Source organism: Sceloporus occidentalis, unplaced genomic scaffold, assembly GCF_023333645.1.
Source record: "Sceloporus occidentalis isolate IW3139 unplaced genomic scaffold, rSceOcc1.0.p SCAF_62, whole genome shotgun sequence".
NCBI lineage: Eukaryota > Metazoa > Chordata > Lepidosauria > Squamata > Phrynosomatidae > Sceloporus > Sceloporus occidentalis.
The window spans coordinates 1,815,411-1,837,038 of NW_028317042.1; the positions used below are offsets into that span (position 1 = coordinate 1,815,411).

General features: G+C 40.2%; 1 protein-coding gene across 1 annotated transcript in view; it reads right to left on the bottom strand.

Moving 5' to 3' along the window:
* Positions 1-19,153, bottom strand: part of LOC149287281 (EF-hand calcium-binding domain-containing protein 4B-like) — a 43,449-nt gene extending 24,296 nt beyond the window's left edge. Inside the window, exons 1-2 of the mRNA XM_089493006.1 lie at positions 18,858-19,153; positions 1,845-1,875 (exon numbers count right to left, since the gene is read on the bottom strand). Coding sequence (XP_089349132.1) covers positions 1,845-1,875; positions 18,858-19,153 — 327 coding nt within the window. The remainder of the gene's footprint in view (positions 1-1,844; positions 1,876-18,857) is intronic.
* Positions 19,154-21,628: the final 2,475 nt, after the last annotated feature.

The following is a 21,628-nucleotide window of genomic DNA, read 5'->3' on the forward strand; positions in this document are numbered from 1 at the left end:
GAAGGAGCATTATGGGAGATGTAGTCCTGCAGCAGCTGGAGGGCCGCAGTTTGAGAACCCCTGGGTTAAAGGGAGGGTGAGAGGTGCTTTTTTCTCTTTCCCTTCCCTAATTGGTTACAGCTCTCTTTTCTAATCGCTAATACATTTTGTGATCCTGGTGCTCGTCCAAGAGGGATTGGGGAGACCTGTCCTGAAGAACGCTAATGGTTCATGTTCATGTGTAGAACCTCCTACGGGGTCTTAAGGCTCGGTTGCTGGCGGTATGGTTTTTTTAGGGTTATTTTATGTTTCACTGGCCAAGGGGCTTATAAAGAAAGCTGTAGCCTAATGCCCTACGCACACTAATTTGGTTGTTGCTTATTTATCTTTCTTATCTTTCCGTGACACTGTGACACAGATCTCACTTTCCCTTCAGTGAACAATTACACCGAAAAAAAAGCAAAAATAGCTTTAATTAATATATCTAGTGATGGTGAATGCTGTGACAGCAACGGTTCACCTTTAATAAATCAGTTTTAAAATTATGAACTTTTTCGTTTCGTCTCTCCAGCTTAATGTATAAAATACGCAGGTTCCTTGAAGTATGTGGATGGCGTCTTAACCGTATTCTTTTTATCTTTACAGCCACTTCTGTATCATTATGAATACCCACTCTATACTGTTTATTACAAGATGAAGAGAGCAGGAATGCAATATTTCTGTCCGAAAGTGGTTAACAGCCGCCTATTATACAATTATCTTGTTTAAAAGCATTTACGGCTTTTTTTAATATGTGTAATGCACTAACAACATACTAAGTGCTGTTGATATAACAACATATGGAGAAAGTTCACAAGGACTCCTCCTAAGCAAAGGAATGACTTTAATTAGTGTTACCCGGAAGATGATATTTGTTTTTTGTTTGTTGGTGGGGCGGAGGTCGAATTATTATGTTTGCGCTGAAATGTGCCGCGTTTCCTAGGTAAATATTGCCTTAGTGCATCAGCAAACGGATTTAGGCAGGCTCATTATTTTATTATTTCCTCACGAGATTTACATACAAAAACCCTTGTCGGAGAAGCCTTTTGTTTTTCTGCTGTTATGGCAAGAAAATGTTTCAACCAATGAGAGCGCTACAATTAAGCAGCCCTTGAGAAATGATATATGAAATACCACCAGCGGTGTCTGTACCTTTAAACCTATTCAAAAAAAATCCTGGATTTTGGGACAACTCCAATCGATTAGCTTGTTTGTGCTCAGCTGTAAATCAAATTATATATACTACTTGTTATGTCCTGTCTACCCGTTGTACAGCGCTGATGGTGCTATATAAAACAATAAAAAATAATAATCAATCCCATATATAAAATATATATATAGTTAATCCTGGTGCTAAATTATAAATTTGTAATATTGTACTTAACAAAAAAAAATTTAATTTTTTTTTAAATCTGGTATTTTTTTTATTTTTTGACAGGCGTAAAGAATGCATATTAAAAACCTACAATGTACTTTAACGTGGATTCTTTGTCTACAAGACCTACCAGAATGTGGCATTTTGCACTAAAGTGGGGCAAAAAAAAAAAAACAACATATTAAGGCAGCAGTAATTTGTGCTATAGCTAAATTTATTAAATAAAACCAATATATTTTAGTAACGGCTTACATATTATATCAATTTAATGAGAGCTTGTTATACTTCACGTTGTTATTGTAACATCACAGAGCATTTGTAATTGTACTTTTAAATATATTTCTACACATAGACGAAATACATACTCAAAAGACAATTAAGATCTGGCTCAAGGACTCTTTTTTCTCTTGGCCAAAAATGTCACGTCACTTGCAATGCGGCAATGCAATACCTTGTTAGAGTCATATAAAAGCTCATTTATTCTAAAATTGTAGGAAAAGACATGATCATAGAAAAAAAAAACAGTATAGGGTATCAGCGAAAAAAGTTCAGACCCTCAGTTAATTCTAAGAGGGATATTTTTGTAACGCTTTTTTGGTGAAACAGCGTAGCTCAGTCCCATATGGACCACTTTTAGGTGCTATGAGCAGTCTGGTTTGTATGATATTTATTTAGCTTTTTTGTAAATGGACTGGTTGGGGAGATCAGAGATGGACCTTTTAACCGGCCATTGAGTAACTGCACACCCAACAGGACCGTGTGGCCCTGGTTTGGCCGAAAGGGGTCCTGCTGCCCTAGTCAAAGGCCAGAATTCTTCATTGATGGGGCTGTATGGGACACTTAACTGCCCCTTTAAATAAAATATTTCTGGCAGATTTAGAGGTTACAAATCTATCCAGTTTGGAGAATTACGGAGAAACTAAAAAAAATGCTTATTCTTGTATTTCTGCTTCCAAAATGGAAATCTGCCAATAAGTGATTTTCTGCCTCATAATTTTTGCTGCATTGATATATATATAGAGAGAGAGAGAGGCACAAATATGAATTCTGGTTTTCATTAGACTGAGAGGAAGATTGATGAAAGAAGTAATTGATAAAGAGAAAAAAAGAAAAATGGAGACTTGGAAGTGAATTATGTTGTCATTTTAGCAAGTGAGAACACAATTTGATAAGACCACAATGAAAACATTTAATTACATTTAATGCAATTCAATTCCCTGGGTAAATCTCTTACGATCTGGTTGTGGTAATTTTTACTTTTTCGGGTTAAAAAAAGAAAATAAAAGAAATTAGTTAATCTGTCACAATAAAAGGTAGCCAGGTGTGGACAAGATAAAATTGTAAAACATACTGTTTTACCAGTACGATTGAATTCCCCAGGCCTGACATCTCCTTAAACCAGGCTCAAACTGGGCATGAACAGTGGCCCTGACACCTTAAGGACAATGGCCACTAAAGGTGTATGTGCGGCCACCAGTTGGATATATGCAGCCGCACGCTATTGCCCCCGGGCAGCACCATGAAGGGTAAGATGTGACACTGAAGTGGCAGTAAATGTATTGTATGTGAGCCGTACCACCGCCCACTGGGCATTTGCCCTATTTCCCAGATGTCCAGTCCTTGCCTGCCTTAGAACCAAACTTTAGAATGGGCGATGATAGAGATGTCCATTCTGTGGCCGTTGTTGACCACATTCCGTTCAGTTTTCCTGTCCACTTCTCAATGGACACATTCGTGATCCATGAAACAAGGGGAGGTATCAGTTGTTGTCCCTGTTCACTTATATGAAGATGGTGGTAAATTAGAAGGCACCGACCCAGAGAAAACAAGGAGGCAGAGTATGAGATACACAAGACAGAATAACATGACTGGCACAGCGCTCTGTATTCATTTCTCCAAAAGGCTATACGCCCTATAAATATATCGGTCGAAGGAGAAATACATAAATTATGTGATGGACCAGGGGAACCATGGTTGCCATAACAAAAGGAGAAGGTTTCAGCTTGCTTTCTTCTTCTGAACATAGAAACACGATGTATCAAAACATTTAAAAATGTTGTTCCTCATGGTGTCAAAAGCGAGTGTTGTTTATTTCTTTATATATTCACTGACCAAAATAGTCAATGTGCCCTTTGAAACATGTATATAAATGAAAATGACCTCTAGTGAGGTAACCATGGCCACAGTGTGGTCACACTCTCTTCCGCGGAGCTGTACAGGTGCAAGTACTCATCAGATATGAATGTTAATTAAAATGATCAAAAGACGTAATGAGAACCCATTTCACTTTGATACCCGATGTGAGTTCTCCCTCCGAGTCGCTTCATTTGGCCCACGCCATGAGAAATATTATTTTATGAAACTCTAAAAACTGCAAAAGACTTGTCCCGTGATACGTTCCCTTGGGAACATTACAGATTTTGCCAAATTTGACCCATTAAAGGGGAAATGTAAAGCTGTGATTGCGGGTTCTATCACGCGTGGGGATAGATGATTTGTTCTTCAGTGCTGTTGCCTTAACGAAAGAGCCACAGGTTTTTTTCCATTTAACAAAAATGTATACTTACGTAGGATAAGAGAATCTCCCAAATTGGGCCTTGATCCCCACTGCCTACAAAAAGCAGGACTATGAGCAGGATCCACCGGAAACATAAATATGTTTAAATAAGTAATTTTTACTTTCTAGACATTATCCAAACTAGTAAAGATGCCTTTATTTGAAAAAGAAGACGCTGGCACCACCCCAAGGCACAGAATGCCAGACATAACTCAACATAGGCATTGGTGCAGAAGGTTTGTGCAGTTCCAGACTGTGTGACCCTTAAAATCTGCCCCTTTCCCTTCTGATTTTGGGCCAAAAGTCCTGAGACTCATGGTCAAACCCTCAGAGTTCCCGTGTATGGTGACTATTGACTTCATACTAAAAAGTAGCAAATACAGCTACTGTAATCAATAGCGTGTTCTGGCCTAAGCCACCTAGGACTGGGGTGGCAGATCCAGGACAATGGGGCTCCATGGGGCTCACAGCTGAACTTAATGCCTGAACACAGGAATATCAGATTATCTCCTATCAAGGACCATAACATGTATGTGTATAGACTGCATATGAAGTCCATGGCTCATATAATAAAGAGTTAAATATCTTGCATAAAAAAAGTGGCGCATATCCAGACATCGGCCACGCTTAGGTCATCTTGCGGCCACTGGCCTTAAAGGGCCAGTGTCTACCCCATTATTGCCACTCCTGCAATCTCTGGGAACTTTTTAATTCAGCTGTTCCTAAAACCCTTGAAATATTAACCCTTTAATAGCCCATTATTAATATTCTATGTAGTGATTAACCAAATGTGTTAACGAAACAGCTCTAATGCTGTCCTCGTGGAAAACCTTGACTTGCCATTATTTAAAGATACACTTGAGTTACCTGCATTCAAACAGGGATATCAACCATAACATACTGGTAGAAAAAAGCACCAACATAGAGTCTTACAAACGAGAAAATTACGGTTAAACAAACAGATACCAAACATGCAAAAAAAAACAAAAAAAACTGTGGTCATGAAGAGGTTGCATTTTAAAGTATGTTAAGCCAGTAAATATTAGCACATCTGTTTATGCTTATTCTTTATTGTCAAGGTTACATCACCAACACATTTTCACATTCTATGGCAACAGCCTGTCAGTTCCTGCTTTTGTGTCACATGACAATTAAGTATTCCCAGGAAAAATCACACATGAGCCAAACAGTAATTTAATTATTCCAGGGGAAAGTTGTGGTCATTTAATAGTAATATGAATGATGTTTCTAATGCTGCATTTAACAATAAAAGAACGGTGTCTTTAAGAAGACGTCTAAATCACTAAATGGCTCTTTTTTAGCAGTCCCTAAAGAAGTTTGTAGGTACTGATGGAATCCGGATGTGAAGGGGTTAATTTGTCGCTGCTGGTTAATCTCTGCCTGGGGTGTGGGAGTCAGTCGATTAAGTGTTTTCCTTGCGGGCTAATGAGAAGAACACACCTGATCAAATAAGTGTTTAAATGTCTGTATTTTTGTTTTGTAGCCAAGTTTAACTCTTTCAGCAATACACTCTGCGTACGATAATACCCCACATGCATAGATTTCTTTATGTTTCACTTCAATGGCCAAAATACATTTTGTTTTTAGTTATTTCTTCTTCCTTTACCGTACTTTAGGGTCCGTATGCTCAGGTTATGAAAAGTTTCTTTATTATGTGTATGCCTGGCACTTGTTTTTTTGGGAGTTATTTTTATTCTATTTAAAAAATTCTGTGATTTCAATTCTTGAAATATTTATATATATACCGGTATTTATAAATACTTGAATTGACTTGGAAGGGGAGATTTGGTTTCCTGCTGTTGTCATTTTGATACCTCTGGCTGCTGGTCGAAGAGGGATCAGGAAGCTTATGGCTGACACGCCAGGAAGGAAATGCTGAAATCATCATCAGGGTAACTGCGTATGTTGCAAGCGCTATTTAACTAAATCTGTCAGACCTGAGTTAGTGATGCTGGCTCCTGCTGATAGGGAGATGACCAGGCAGTCTTATCTTCCATACAGAGAGATTTCATTGCTGATACTGCAAAACAGTGCAGTACGTAATATTACGTCACACGGTAATTAAGAGATTAAGCAGGATGGGAGGGCATCGAAACATTTCAATGTAGTCCTGCAGTACGCAGTTTTAGTATAGATCTAAGGTGATCTGGTCTTCTTATTGTTGAACAAAAAAAATCAACCATGGAGAGGGTATCCAATGGCTTCAGCAGACCAACTTATCAGCCAGCCTCCATAAATTTACTGGTTGTCCTTGTAAATATTGTGATATGCCCAGTGATATCATGACTTAAAACTCAGCTTTCCTTATGCAGCTGAGCTTGTGTGGGCACTTCTAGGAACTCTCCAGGTTTGACCTGAAGTCTCTGTGTGTAAAGCCCTGTTTCCCTAGGTCTCTGGGTCAGTTTCTTCTTTATCCAGGCAGGGACGTAGTGTTAGCCACACCCACTACCTGTCCAATTCCAGTAACTGCCCAATTTCACTCGGAAATGTGTTAAGGCAATCTAGGGCTAGCCCCTCACGGAAGAGGAAGAGCTTGTAGTAGCCTACCATGGTAAGTTCCCAGGAATCCATGTGGGACCTTCCAAGGTGGGGGGTCAGGCTCTTTCTGTTTAATGCAGCACAACCTAATTTATATATAGATGTGTACTGTATATATGTATATTGATTCAGTTGTGTAAAAAAGAAAGTACACCCTCTTTGAATTATATGGTTTTACATATCTAGCAGGTCTAAAATGTGGGTAAATACAACCTCAGATGAACAACCACAAGACATATTACACTGAATCATTATGTATTCAACAAAAATAAAGCCAAAATGGAGAAGCCATGTGTAAAAAAACTAAGTACACCCTTAAGCTTCCATAGCAATTGAGATGCTATGTAGCAGACAGGTGCTGCTAATCAAATGGCCTTGATTAATTGATTATCAGCATCTCTATAAAAGCCAACGTCTTAATGGTTTGCTGGTTTGGAGCATTCAGGTGTGTGTTAACATAATGCCAAGAAGTAAAGACATAAGCAATGGTCTTAGAGAAGCAATTGTTGCTGCCCATCAATCTGGGAAGGGTTTTAAGGTGGTTTCCAAACAATTTAATATGCATCATTCTACAGTGAGAAAGGTTATTACAAAATCGGAAAACATTCAAGACAGTTGCCTATCTTTCCAGGATTGGACGTCCCGGCAAATTCACCCCACGGTCACACCGTGGAGAGCTCAGAGAAATTGCAAAAATCCCAAGAGTCAAATGCTACTACCCTCAGTTAGCATGTTAAGTGTTAAAGTCCATGACAGTACAAGTACAGAAAAATACTGTTTTGTTTGGAAGTGTTTCAGGGAGAAAGCCTCTTCTCTATATATAAAGAACATTGTAGCATGGCTTAGGTTTGCAAAGTTGCATCTGAACAATCCATAAGACTTCTGGAACAATGTCCTTTGGACAGACAAGACCAAAGTGGAGATATTTGGCCATAATACACAGCGCCATGTTTGCCGAAAACAAAACACAGCATATAAGCACAAACACCTCATCCCAATGGTCCAGCACGGTGGTGGAGGGGTGATGATTTGGGCTTGTTTTGCAGGCACAGGACCCTTACACTCATTGAGTTGACCATAAACTCCTCTGTATACCAAAGTATTCTTTAGTCAATTGTGAAGCCATCTGTCCAACAGCTAATGCTGAAATTGGGTCATGCAACATAACAATGATCCTAAGCAAATCTACAACAAAATGGCTGAAAAAAGAAAAAAATCAAGGTGTTCCAATGGCCCAGTAAAAGTCCAGACCTCAACCCGATTGAAATGCTGTGGCGGGACCTTAAGAGAGCTGTGCAAAAACAAATGCCAGCAAACCTCAATGAACTGAAGCAACAATGTAAAGAGTGGGCCAAAATTCCTCCACAACAATGTGATAGACAATGATTACTTCAAGTTATTGCTGCTAAAGGTGGCTCTACAAGCTATTTAATCATAAGATGTACTTAGTTTTTCACACATGGCTTCTCTATTTTGGCTTTATTTTTGTTGAATAAATCATGACATGGTGTAATATGTCATGTGTTGTTGTTCATCTGAGGTTGTATTTACCTACATGGACCTGCTAAGGAACAGATGATTGTTATTATGTCCTGATATGTAAACCTATAGAATTGAAGGAGGGTGTACTTTTGTTTTCACGTGACTGTATATATACATTTACCTATACAAACAGTATTTCACATTTCCTAAGGCTGTACAGTTTGACATTTTCAAACAATGTAAAGACCCTCCAATAATCCCCTGAAGGCTGTCTATTTTAACACGCATCTGAAAAATGTATAAACCTTCATTGTTTCTCTCAGTAAAGCAGCATTCTTCAGTCTTGTCTGCCTCTGGGGTCAGATAAGCAAAAACTCTAATGGAAACTTTCTGCTGGTAAAGAAACGATATTACAGATAAGATTTATCGGGACAGATGCCATTAATGCTATTAACACTGAATAAATGTTTAATTTACTAATATGTATTCCTGGGAGCTTCTCAGATTTGGCTATGTGGAGCTTCTTGCTGCCCTGGAGGTCTGGTTGTAAGTACGTGGTCGGGCTAGCCCCAGTTAGTCTTTAAAGGTGCAGTAAAGTAGTCAGGGGCACTGAGTAGTCGGGAGTGGGCAGAACCTGGGCCACTATCTTGGCTGGTGAATGAAAATAGGTACTAGGTGCTAGGGAAGCAGCACTTTATCCAGAGACTGGGTGAAACCTGGTGTCAGGACTCGGGTGATCAGTTCAGGTAGGAGCCCATACGCAGGGGATACTTGGGGTTCAGTATGTAACCCACGGTGCATGATTATGCAAACAAAGACACCACAAACAGAAATCCAGGTAATGCAGTGTATTTCATGTATATAACAGGACCAGCAAATAAGGGTAATATAGTCTAAGCAAGTAACCGGACGTATGGCAAAATAAAATACAGGTAATAAGTCTTTTGGCAGGGAGCCCGCTTGGAAGGGCGCGACAGACAGAGAGCTCGCTTGGAAGGGCACGACAGACAGAGAGCCCGCTTGGAAGGGTACGAAAGGCACACAGCCCGCTTGGAAGGACACAATAGCAGGGAGTCCACTTGGAAGGACACAATAGCAGGGAGTCCACTTGGAAGGACACAATAGCAGGGAACCAGGAACAGTACAGGTGCAGAGCCACAGCAGGAAGGTCCATAGACTTCAATACAAAGGCCCTGACTGAAGGGCAGGGCAGGTTCATAAAGGCAGGGTAATCCAGATAACAAGGCCCAGCTGGATGTATGGACTAGGGCTCAACCCAGGTAACAAGGCACACCTGAGTTCTGAGTGCTCCAGAGGGCGGAGGGTGGCCACTAGTGGTCGCAGATGTAAACGCCACAGGTATAAAAAAGCCATGGTTCAGGCAGTGAAAAATTGGTTCCTGACACCTGGCAAGTTCCCAGGTATGCTTGTAGACCACATCACTGAGGTATGGCTGATGTCTCCATAGACAAGGCTTTCACAAGAACTCTTAATAGTACTTAATTAAGCACACCTATGTAGTACACGCTTAATTAAGTCAATTAAAGATGACAGTAAACACCAGTGAGCATAGTTACCTGCCTTTCCAAACACACTGGTACATGACATAATGTATCAACACTCCAGTCTCATTTCCCACAGAGCAATGCCGATCTTTGGGTGATACCCAACCGGGCCGCCCCACGCATTTGCTTTTGAGGCCGATGGGGACCATGAGCTGATTGGAGTGATGCTCTGATCTCCTCTGACTGCCTAAGAGAGCTGTAAAAACATTGGAGGTCTGTGCTGTTGCATTACCAGCCTCCATTACAGTTCCCACATTGGCACCTCACCTCCAGAGACGTGTCCTGGCTGGGTGCTGCTCTAGTCGGGACTCAGGACATCATCCCAACCACCACTTACCTCCGTGACCACTGTCCAGAGCATATGACATCTTACCCCAGTGCATACACGGAGTAAGGTCACTATGGAGACTGTGCCATTTTTTGCATGTCAAAAAGTTTTTTTTATTCCTACAAACTTCATACATAAGGCAAAAAAACACACTTAGAAAAAAGCAACACTAGTAAACTATAAGCCGAAATATAATTTAGTACATAGCAGAGCTCTCTTGTTCTTAAGATGAAAGGTCTTTTGTGCACAAGCTAGAACATTTTTAAAATTTGCCTGAGATAGGTACAGGGGATTAGCTCATTAGAAGAGGTTTTAGCTTAAAAAGACTCATAATGGAGGAACAAGAGCATCTATGTAATGTGACTTATTAGGAGAAAATGAATTCAATATTATTCAGCCGAGCTTTTGTTAATAATGGAAGAAAATGGAATAGGGGACATTGTCCATTTTATTAAAATTGAGTGAAATACTGGGTCTAGAAATTCAATGAATATTCCAGACAGAGTCACAATATTATTACCGTAGAACAAACTCTACCTTTTTTTTTTTTTACAAGAACCCCAATGGCTTATGGTTAATATTGCCCCCCCAAAAATCCTCTGTGTTCTTGTTCACTGCAGGAAATCACTGTTCTACCCAAATAATCCCGAATCTAAGACGAGACCAAGGATTGATTAGGGTTTTGGTCTTTACATCAGGAAAAAATGGGCAAACTAGATGGCCCAAATGGTCCTCACCTGCCGTCAAATGCTGTCTCTATATTATTTCATTGCTCAAAGGGTAAGCTATAAGTACCCCCCCCATTTTAAGTTCCTCACCTTTCCAGGCCCTCTTTTATGGTTTTATTATAGATTCTCCTTCTGTACCGATTCCCCCTGTCCTTTTCGGCAGAAATGATTATTTTGTCTCAATCTACATCATACCCATGCTGTCTGCCCCAGTTGGTAGTGAGCGAGCCATGAGGGAGGAAGTATAGTTGTTTGTGTCTGTGGTTCCACAAACCTCCAGACTAAGGTGGCCATACCCCTCAACATTTCAGATATCTGAATTGAGACACCTGTATTGTGGTGTGGGGTAAGAGATGAGGAGCCCAGCTCCAGAATTGGGCGGAAGGTATGGCCACCTTGTGACACTAGTGTTGGGAGGAGGTTTAGTACAAGCTGCAGTGGAGGTCTGTGTTAAAACCATTGTTCTCATGAAAACCAGTATTGTTTGAAGGTATGTCCTGGCTGTTGCATTTTGCCCTGCATTAAAGATGGCCCTATACAAAAACGTGAAACATACTTATCATAATGTTACACCACTACAGTGGCGCTGTTCTTATATGTATGTAATTAAGTCACCTTTTGTACGCTAAATATATTCACTTAGGGCCTCTAGAACCCTAAACCCACCCATTATTCCAAATGGAAAAAAATACAGTGGGACAATGCTTGTGTTCCTGCCATCTTTCGAATGCATTTACTGTAGGTTTGACATTATAGAACACTGTTGTGTATGATGTCATGTATGCAGATGCTCACCAAGGCTTGTCTTTGATACAGTTCCTTAATTATCATTCTGGGGGATTGCATTTTTATTTAAGCGTCATAAACATTAAACATTTATTAGGGCAATTCATTCATACAAACAGTAGTGATGTGTATTTAAGAAGAATTGCAGCGTTTTCTTACAGCAACTACAATTTAAGAAAAAAGATACACAACTACATTCTTTTATTTTGTCGGTGGGGTTATTTTTCTTTGGCAAAATCAATGGTCAGGTCAATCTGTCATAAGTTTTGTGAAGTAGCTTGCCCCGTACCCATAGACCAATTGCGCATGAAAGCCAGAGGTGACTTTCAAATGCAACCCTCCCCAGCCTGTTCCTAAAAGAAACCAGAGCGTTTGCCATGGAGGCATCTGGGCAAATCTTTTGATCTCCAGTTGCCAAGAGTGTTTTCAACCTTACCCAAGGTCATATTTAAGTTAAGTAAAAGGGGCTGATTCCAATGACCATTAATTCACCAGGGGTCCACGGAAGGTCACCTATGGGTCCAACAGTCAAATTTTTTTTTGTTTTATTGTCCTAGGGAGAACACCACTTGACTAAGGAAAGACAGGACAACTGAGATGGAGGTAGATTATAAGAACAGGCCTTTGAATTAAATTGTTGTTTTAATGGAGTTGGAGGAAAAACAGTTATGGCCTTCAAGTCTTGCCCGGTGGACCCTGAATGGCGCCATGCCATGGGCGTTCAAAGAGGTCCACTGGAGCAGAAGCAAGGGGAGAGAGAAAGATTAGGCTGTATAGAGTATATAGATTGAGTTGGGGCTAAAATAAGTCTTCAGTACAAACTCTAACTTGTCTGCATCTACAATAATGTTCAGCAGCCACATTGCCAGCTGAACATCATGGGAATTGTAGTTATAGACTGGGGTTGTGTGGCCTACACTACACACTAACGTTTTGTGGTTGACTGACGCTCCCGTGATATACATTGGGCCATTGCTGGCTGAATGCCATAGGAATTGTAGACCGGGGTAGTTGTGGCTAATCTGTACCACTCCAGCTATTGTATACTCAAGTTCTAATGAGTCACAGGTACATGCTGGTCTGTAGCTACTACTACTGTGGTCATATCATTTTTCCTATATTTGTGTAACTAAAGGTGTGGAGGATATTTTGCACCCCCCCATTGGAAAAACTGGGGGTTACATACAAAGATGACAATACTGATAGACCTTACGTTTACATCCAGCAGAAATATGGAATTATCAAGTGCCTCTCGCAGGAAAAATAAGCTTTCACCAATAAACGTTTGCTCTGCAGAGTATCTAAGCTTTCTCCTGAAAAGAAAATCTCTCCTGTCCCCCAGAGCTTACAGTCTAATTAGAAGGATTTTCCTCCCTTGCTAAAGTATCTTAAACCTTAAACTATGTTCTCTTTTTGCATGTGGTTTCCTGGAGATCCCGCAATGAGTCATTACTAAAAATCAGCTTTCGTGTACGGCCTCCGAAAAGCGTTCTTCAAGCGGAAAAGCAGGTTTTTTTAAACTACTTGCAAGTGGCTGCAAACAAGAACGCAAGAAACCAAACGCCAGCTTTCATGTTAACGTGAACTAAATGTCAACTAAACATAAACGGCCCCAAACTGAAATAAGAGAATCGCTATATTCTTTTAAAATATAAAGGACGCAGTACCAGGTGTCACATAATACACGATCTGCCCTGTCAATTACGTGCAAGAAAAGAATGTGCAATATACTTGTAAAGTGCACCATAAATAGCATCAGATTATATATATATACAGAAAGTATAAATAGAATCATATTCAAGTTCATGAAGAATTGTACATATTTACTTTATAATAACCAAATTTACACTTGCCTGTCGGATAATTAAATTCTATATTAAATAGAATTTTTATTATATACTATATTTTAAACGTCAATGGTTAACATAGCACTCTGGCCTAAGATATATATATATATATATTCAGTATATTTTGTGCTGGATTCACAAGAACTAAAGTGAAAGAATTCTATCATATGGAATTCTTTCACTTTATTGAAACCCCTGCAATACGATGCGCAGAAGCAGGTAGATGTATGGAAGTGCAAGAATTGTAAGCTTGCGAGAAGGGCTCTCTCCACCAAATGTATCAGTTTGTCTTAGTCGGTCAATTCTTGTCTTGTCAGACCCCTTGAATTTATGTATTGTATTAAGCGCTGCGTAAACTGTTGGCGCTATATAAATAAAGGATAATAATAATAATAATAATAACGGTGGAAAACGCAACTGTGAGCGCTCCAACGTATAAGAAATTTGGCAATATGTGACAGTGATAGCAGAATGTAGCTCTGTGAAAAAGAAGATGCCAAATCACACCACGAATGGGTGTTTTTTGTTTGTTTGTATTTTTTACACACAGGAAAACAAATTTACCCACCACATCCAAAGAGGCGGTATTGCAACCACTACAAAATTTCGTAATTCCATTCATATGAGGACACTTTAACGTTTTTTTAGCAGAGCCCCCACTAGGGCTTCAGGTGCCTGGGGCAGAGGTCGCACCATATGGTGACATCACACCCACCTTTGGGTTCCCCCTCTTGCCCCATGAGTGTTAAAGCCCTTATTTTAAGATCAAACAGTGCTTACTGGAATATTTATTTTAATAATTATGATAATATTAATAATATTATTCGAGTATTATTCATATACCCAGGGGAGGGCTGGTATCTATTGGTACAGGGGGCAAGTGCCCCCAAATAACTAACATAAACACTAACATACACAGAATAACACACACAGACTGACACATACACATACTAACACTACACTCTCACCTTGTGTGGAATGTGTTCTGTTACCATGGGGTCCCCTAACCTCAAGTTAAGTGACCCCCACTATGCCCCCCCCCCAAGCTGACTGGCCCAGTTGGCTGTACAGACCCTGTTGGAAGAATCTGGACTGGCCAGAGGGGCAGCTTCCCCCTTCCCCCATGCTAGCCCATCCCCGTATACACTTGCACGACTGACGGAAATTCTCTATTAACACCGTTATGCCTGAAACTAAAACATTCTTTAAGAAGAATAAACTTTAACGTTTTCAAGTCTTTGAAGAAACACATAATGAGAATTAAAATAGAAAAAGGACTGTCTCCGAGGAATCCATGACAGCTGGCATGTATGCAAGGTGTTTAAACCTATTCGTATGCACAAGAAGCATTAAAGGCAACAGAGAAAACGACAATATGGATTTTGACACTTCGCAGGGAGAGATTCCCGAACACGAGAGAACAAGCAACATTTTTGTCTGAAACATCTGTTGACTTTTTATGTGAGTGCTTGTCAAACGCACACTCAGACTCACAGTCTCTCAACAACTGTTACTTACTTTCGTGGAGTGGAAAGGTAGACGCTTAGCTTCTCCGGACACCCATTTCTTCAAGGAGTCGGCGAGGTGTTTTAGTATATCCGCATATGTTTATAGATAAGACGGACAACTAGTAAACCCTGAATTACAAACTAAAGTTCTGTGCTTCCCTGTGAGGGAGGTGCTAGCACGGGACAGGCAGTGTCTGCGACAGGAGTGGGGAGGAACAAGCATGCAAGGAAGCTAGACAAAAAAATAGGTGTTTCTGTTGTATAGAAATCTCCTTATTTTGTCATTTCCCTGGTCCTTTCCAAACCACCAATACTATTCAACAAGCCGTCATTTTATGCCTTCGTTTCTTGCTTTAGTTCATTAAAGGACATTACATGTTACAGTGCAGACTTTGAATAGGACATTAGAATTGTTTTTTCTGTCATTTCTAAGAGATACACTTTAGATTTCTAAAATCGTAACCTTGCTGTGGTATCAGCACCATTAGATGTAATGTAAGGAAGTTAAACTTTACCAGGAAGGTGGTAGATAGGAGGAACAGCCTTCCAGCAGAAGCGGTAGCGGCTAATACAGTGAGAGAAGTTGAACATACATGAAGCGTAAATAAGAGACATAATAAACACATAAGATTTGAGATTTTACAGCGGGTATCACCTACAACAGTAAAGGCGACACCTTTTATTTAACTAGCGTGGAAGTACATGTGGCGTCTCCTAAACTTTCAGGAGCTCAAAGGTCTCTTCTTTTTATAAAGATCCTTGCCTATTTTTGTTGTGTGTTGAAGGACACACCGTACGTTTTAAAAAGGTTCCATATACCGTCATGGTTGGATCTCTGGATTCCCGTCTGTGAAGAATATTATGGTCACAAATGGTAATGATGAGGAAGGCAAAGTAAAGTCCTGAAAAAATAACTTTTTGTTCCAGAAAACTTCCTTTATCTGCAGACCTGGAGTCGGCCATTGTTGTCAGCCATGTGACATTTGGATGTCTTTCCCTGCTCAAACCTACACTGAGCTGATGCTTTATGGCAATGCTAATGAAGTCCTGTTTATCTAATGGGATCCTTTCCTCCATAAGCTTTCAAGAGTCCTTCTGGGTGAATAGGACCGAGCCATTCTATTGTTTACCATAAGTCAATAAGATAAGCACACAGTGTTTATTTACTAGATTGGGTTAAGATAATAGAACACATGCACGCGATATGCAGCTTTCTTAAAATATATATTACATGAAAAAGAAGAACTGTTTTAAAACAGAAAGAATCGCAACATTTTTTGAAGTGATACAATTTTGTTGATGGGAGTCTCGCTTTTTCATGACAAACCCGAGATCTTCTTGCAAGTCACCTTCCAGCAATGAGTTAAAGGATTTACCAGGCAAACAGATACGGACATAATAAAACAACACCCCTCCCTAGATATAAAAGCCTTCTTGAGTTTATAGATTGTTCACACAGAACCTCGATCACAAACATTTAATCTTCCCACACTTGTGTATTGTAAGGAGACGCACCGCGGCTGGCGTTGGGACGAGTCTCCGCCTGTGTTCTGTTTTCGTTGAGATCGGTGTGCCGTATTGCATTTGAAAATCAGAAGCTGTAGAAAGATCAGCGCTCGGAAGAACCAAAGAAATGTTTTAGGTGCTTTCATTCGGCTGTGTCTAAGCATCACTAATTCAAATGATTCTAATAAAGAATGAGTTAATAAATAGATATATGTATAGAGCATAAAACATTAGTTGCACTCCCGGACATGGCAAAGGGAAACTCCAGTTCAGTGTGGCGTTCAAGCAGGGAAAGACACACAAAATATTCCTCGGATAATATCGTCCCTGGTCAGCGGGCAATCAATCACAAACATGCACCTGCACTATAACGGTAGGTGGAAAGAGCTGTAAGCTCCCAGCAGTGCGTTTGTCTGGTGTGCCCGACGACTAGTTTGGACGTACACATGACTTCCCATTATGATGCAAAATTACTGATCTAGCTGTGCTTTGTGAGACCCAAATTAGCCCTTTTTCTGCTTGTGTTGCTAATTACAAATCCAATTAAACAACACATATATATTCTATACCCTTTTTTGCAATGCGAGGCCCTCTAGTGGCCAAAATTGGTTACAGCTTTGAGAAAGCATAGTTTATTTGCTTAAATGTTGTTAATGGGTTAACAGAAAGCTAGCTGTCAGGTCTACTCCCCACCAGGGCCGGCCTTAGGGGTGTGCGACCTGTGCGACCGCACAGGGCGCCATTGTAGCAGGGGCGCCTGCCCGGGACTTAACTTAACCCCTTCAATCCCCTATAGACGTACCGGGACGTCCAAAAAACGCCCACTAAGAAACTCCTATGCACGTACCGGTACGTCTAGCCCTTCGTGCAGCGTCAGGGACACATCCCTGCCGCTGCACGGGAGACCAGGCTGTCTTTTGACAGCCTGGACTCCCCCCTGGCAGCAGAAGCCAGCGTTGCTGGGTTTCTGCTGCCCGATCTCCTGTAATGGAAAACTGCTCCAGATATAAATGCCCGATCGCGCGATCGGGCTTTCCCTTCCAGGTGATGTCACTACTGACGTCACCTGGAAGTTCACGGGAGGACAGGGTATATCACTGTCTAGACCCTGCTGGGCTACCCGATCACTCCGATGAGGGAGCTGTAACAGTTACCGGCATTCATGCATTTTCCTTCTACAATCCCCACCACTGGTGCCAAACAGAAGCCTCAGAAAAGATGTAAGAGTCTGTTACAAAAAGGGTATTAGGAAGGACTTCAGGTACCACTGCCCTTCCTGTCCCTCTTTGCTAGGACTCTGCATCGATGAGTGCTTCACGATCTACCACACCAAGGTAGATTATTACATTTCCGTTATACTTTTTTTTTTGTGTTAGGGTGAGCCACAGGGGGGTATTTTCAATTGGCACAATTCCATAAGTTTTTTCCCTGCAAATGATTTAAAAAAAAAACATGAATAACCATATGCATAAAAAACCTATGCGTGTGGGGTATTTCCGTAATCAGTAATCCAGTATGCCGGCACGTTACAACTTATGCCCTGTAATGTCCAGAAAACCACAAAAAAACTAGGCATGTGGGGTATTTCCGTAATCAGGAGAGGCAGCTGAACAATTTAGGATAGATTTCTCTGCCGTAACACATGCCCTGTACAAAAAATACTAAGAATACTACAAAATACTAAGACGCGTTGTTGAAAAAAGCGCAGGAACTAATTTCTGTGGCCACCTTTGACAGTGATTGGTGGCCAAATACCTGCATGTAGAATGCAAAAATACCCCTGATAGGATAGCCTGGGTTGTCTGCTTTACAGAAATATATACCTTTGTGGGTGTTTTTGTTTTATTTGTTTAAAATTAGAGTTACAGTCCCATCATACCTAATGTAAAAATTTTACAGCTTTGTATAAAGTAATATACACCTTATAGTATGTTGGCTTTATGTGCTGGAAAACTATGAAAATTCTATATAAATTAGGTATTTCTGAAATCAGGACACCTGAATTGATAAATTTGGATGAAATTTTCTGTCACTTTACCTATCTCTATCTTTCCTTGAAAAAACAATATATAGTTTACATGGGTACACTATTCACAGGAAAAGTGAATAATCGCTGAACCGACATAGCGCAAAAATGGCAAAATTGCCCCGGTCTTTGAGGTACCAAAAACCCCGAGGATTGAAGGGGTTACAACATCGTTTGTTTTTTTTAAACTTTATTTAACATCATTCAAAATTTTTCCCCAATTTATATATTTCTTTTCTGTCATTTTCATGCACATTATTAGAAATGTTTGGGCTCTAGAGCACTGAGGTACCCTTATACCCAGCAAACATCTTCAAAACAGGAACATATTTGGGGCCGAAGTAGGGTACTTGGTTGGTATGGACACAAGAGCTGCCGGCTAACAAAATCACGTGACAATACATAGGATCACGTGATTTTTGGGGGCCTCGCTGTAGGCAAACACTTCTTTTGCAAGTAGTCGGACAAATTCGTGAGAAGCACTTTCCGTCAATGCAAAGGTAAGTAAATAAAAATATTTATATAACAAAACATTCCAGGATTTATGTTACATTGTTCGCTTCGCAAAATACCTTGGAATATTTTTTCCCCCTGAGAATTCGACGTTTACTAGCGAACGAATGTGCTGCTGTGAGCAGTCAGGCGGCTGCTGGTCCGGCAGTTGCGCGGGGATTTTGAGTGCAGGTTGGCGGCTTCTCCTCGGACCAGATCTCGGGTATTCTCGGTTACTGCGACTGTGTTTTCCGGGAATACCGGATTGATTATGCTTGTAGTCTAGCGGGCGTGAGCTCATATGAGTGCCCGTTATGGACAGGCCTGTCAGGTGGGTATTTGTCAGCATTGGGGGTTCAGGATAGACTGCCTTCATTTAGTATGGGCACATACAGGGAGAAAATATCCTTTCCTTAACATTGTACTAAATATAATATTTTAGGGGGGTTTATATATACATAAATATATATATATATATATATATATATATATATATATATATATAATTCATTACACATACATTCATAGACACACCTTAGAATGTACCCCCCCCCTTGATTTTAAGGGTGGTTGGGTAGATTTTCAGCGTCACATAGTCTGCAGCGCTTTAAACGCTTAATAAATATTGTCTTATTTAGCTTAGGGATAGAAGGTTGGGGATCAAGGAATTTATTGATGGACGGATAGCATGGCGTCTGTTCTTTGGTAAAGAAGACGTTTCATCGCTCGCATGGACTTGTCACGAGTTGAATGTACTGAACGCTTTCCAAAGGGTTAAAGGCCCTAATAAAGTATTTTCATGTTTATTTGTTAATAAATTGTGCGATTAGTGTCATTGATCACAAGTTTCTTAATAAAATCTAATAACCGCAAACCGCCTGTGACAGATTAACATTTCTATGGCTTTCTACCAACTGCGCCAATCCCTTTCCAGTCCTGCGTTTTCATTAAGAGTCTGGAAAATGAATTAAAACCCAAATTAAGTCTTCGCTGGCGTACCCTTTATTCTTTCCTCTGCGTCCTGAATGTGATGGACGCTTAAAATTGACCCGAGGACCTTTTATTAAACTTCTAGGACCAGGACCGGACAGATCTACGTTAGAATTTAGGGGATCTTTAATCGATTCGATCAGCGGAGATCATTGTAACAAAATGTAGGGGTCAACAGTGAACTTTAGGGGTAATTGTTACCTGGAGCTTTCTCCAGCTTTTTGGAAAGAATAGATGTCCGCTGGTTAAAAATAAAATCATATGGTCTAGAAATGGGAACGGGAGTAAACTATGTATCTTATATCCGGGGATCTAAATAGAGTGACGATACTACCCCCCCCCGTGTCATTTACATTTTACTATAATTGGTCTAAATTTTACTTTTTAGGTGTAATGTCTTATATTAAGTAGCAGAAGACATTTTGACATGCCAACCATATTTCTGATTGCTAGAATCCATAGATGATTGTCCTCTGTCCAGTTTTTGGGATTTCCCTCAATACATTCTTATTGGGCTCATGGAAATACATGTTCTCTTTTTCAGGGTTAAGAAAGCAGTTGATTATTCGCAGTTCGGAGATCTGGATAATGACGGTGAGTGCAAATTGAATGAATAGATTCCAGGCCTTTGTAATGGTCATATTCCTAGGTAGCTTGGCACATTTGTTTTTGGAGTTGCTAAGAGTGGTTAGGGTAGGATTTTGGAATTATGTATTTACAATAGAACAAAAATATGCTGATCATGCTAAGCTTTCCCCTCAAAAAAGTGAATTCAATAAAAAATGTACTTTATTTTTAGAACAAAGATATAAAGATAGGGAAAAGTCTTATTCAGTTCTGACCATAACGTTGTTATTTTCCGACAGATGAGGACTTTGCATGTTCCTCTGCGCCACCAACTAAAAAAGCTCGGGTGGAAACGAAGAAAGACAAAAAGGAGAAACCTGTAAAGAAGCCTCAGAAAGAAGATTCTTTATCACAGGAAGCGTCACAGGGGAAAAGGTGATTCTGTACCCCCCGGCAAAAAAAAAAATGCAGGCCCAACTCCCACCTGCAGACTTATCGTTTAGTCAGTAAACCCCAGAGATGGCTTTGTTTCTTTTCTTTTTTTATTGGTAATGATGAAGTCAGTAAGATATCAATGGTCATAACGTGAAAGAGACAAGGAATAAAACTTTGATTTTGTGTTTGCAGACTTCCATTGGATGAGAAACTCTACAAAAGAGATTTAGAAGTAGCTTTGGCCCTCTCTGTACAGAATACCACGGCCATCGTGGAAAGCAGTGGAGACCAGCTGGACAAAGGTACATTTTTCATGTTGTACTGTAATGGTTTTGGGGGATTAAAAAAAAAATAAAAAAATGGAGAGATAAAGCTTCATAAAATAATGTAGGCATTTTATCCGGGTAGCTTCCTGATCCTAAGATGGCCGTAATTAAGTTTGTTAGGTTAGATTTACTACAAGTAAAATGCTAATGATCGTCGCAGTGTTTGCCGCTCTTGTGCCGAGTTCCATGTGTTTTGTTCTTGCCTGGATGAAGAGCTGGGCTGGTTGTGTATAATGTATTTATAAATCCTTAGACATTGAATTATACATTATACAGGGCCAGCTCAGCCCCTCATGCAGGAGAACCACGCTGATGTTGGTCCTTCATAATGAATAATGAGAGAGTTAAATCCACAACTATCCTTTAATGAATAAACCCCATTATATTTTTCCAGGTAACGGTTATTGGTTTGAGACAAAAATAAATGCTGTATTTTGTTCTGTTTGTGCAGGTTCACCGTTTACCGAAACCAAAGACGCTGATACTTCCTTTTCAAACTGCAGTGTGGACAGCAGTGCTTTAGGTCAGTGGGA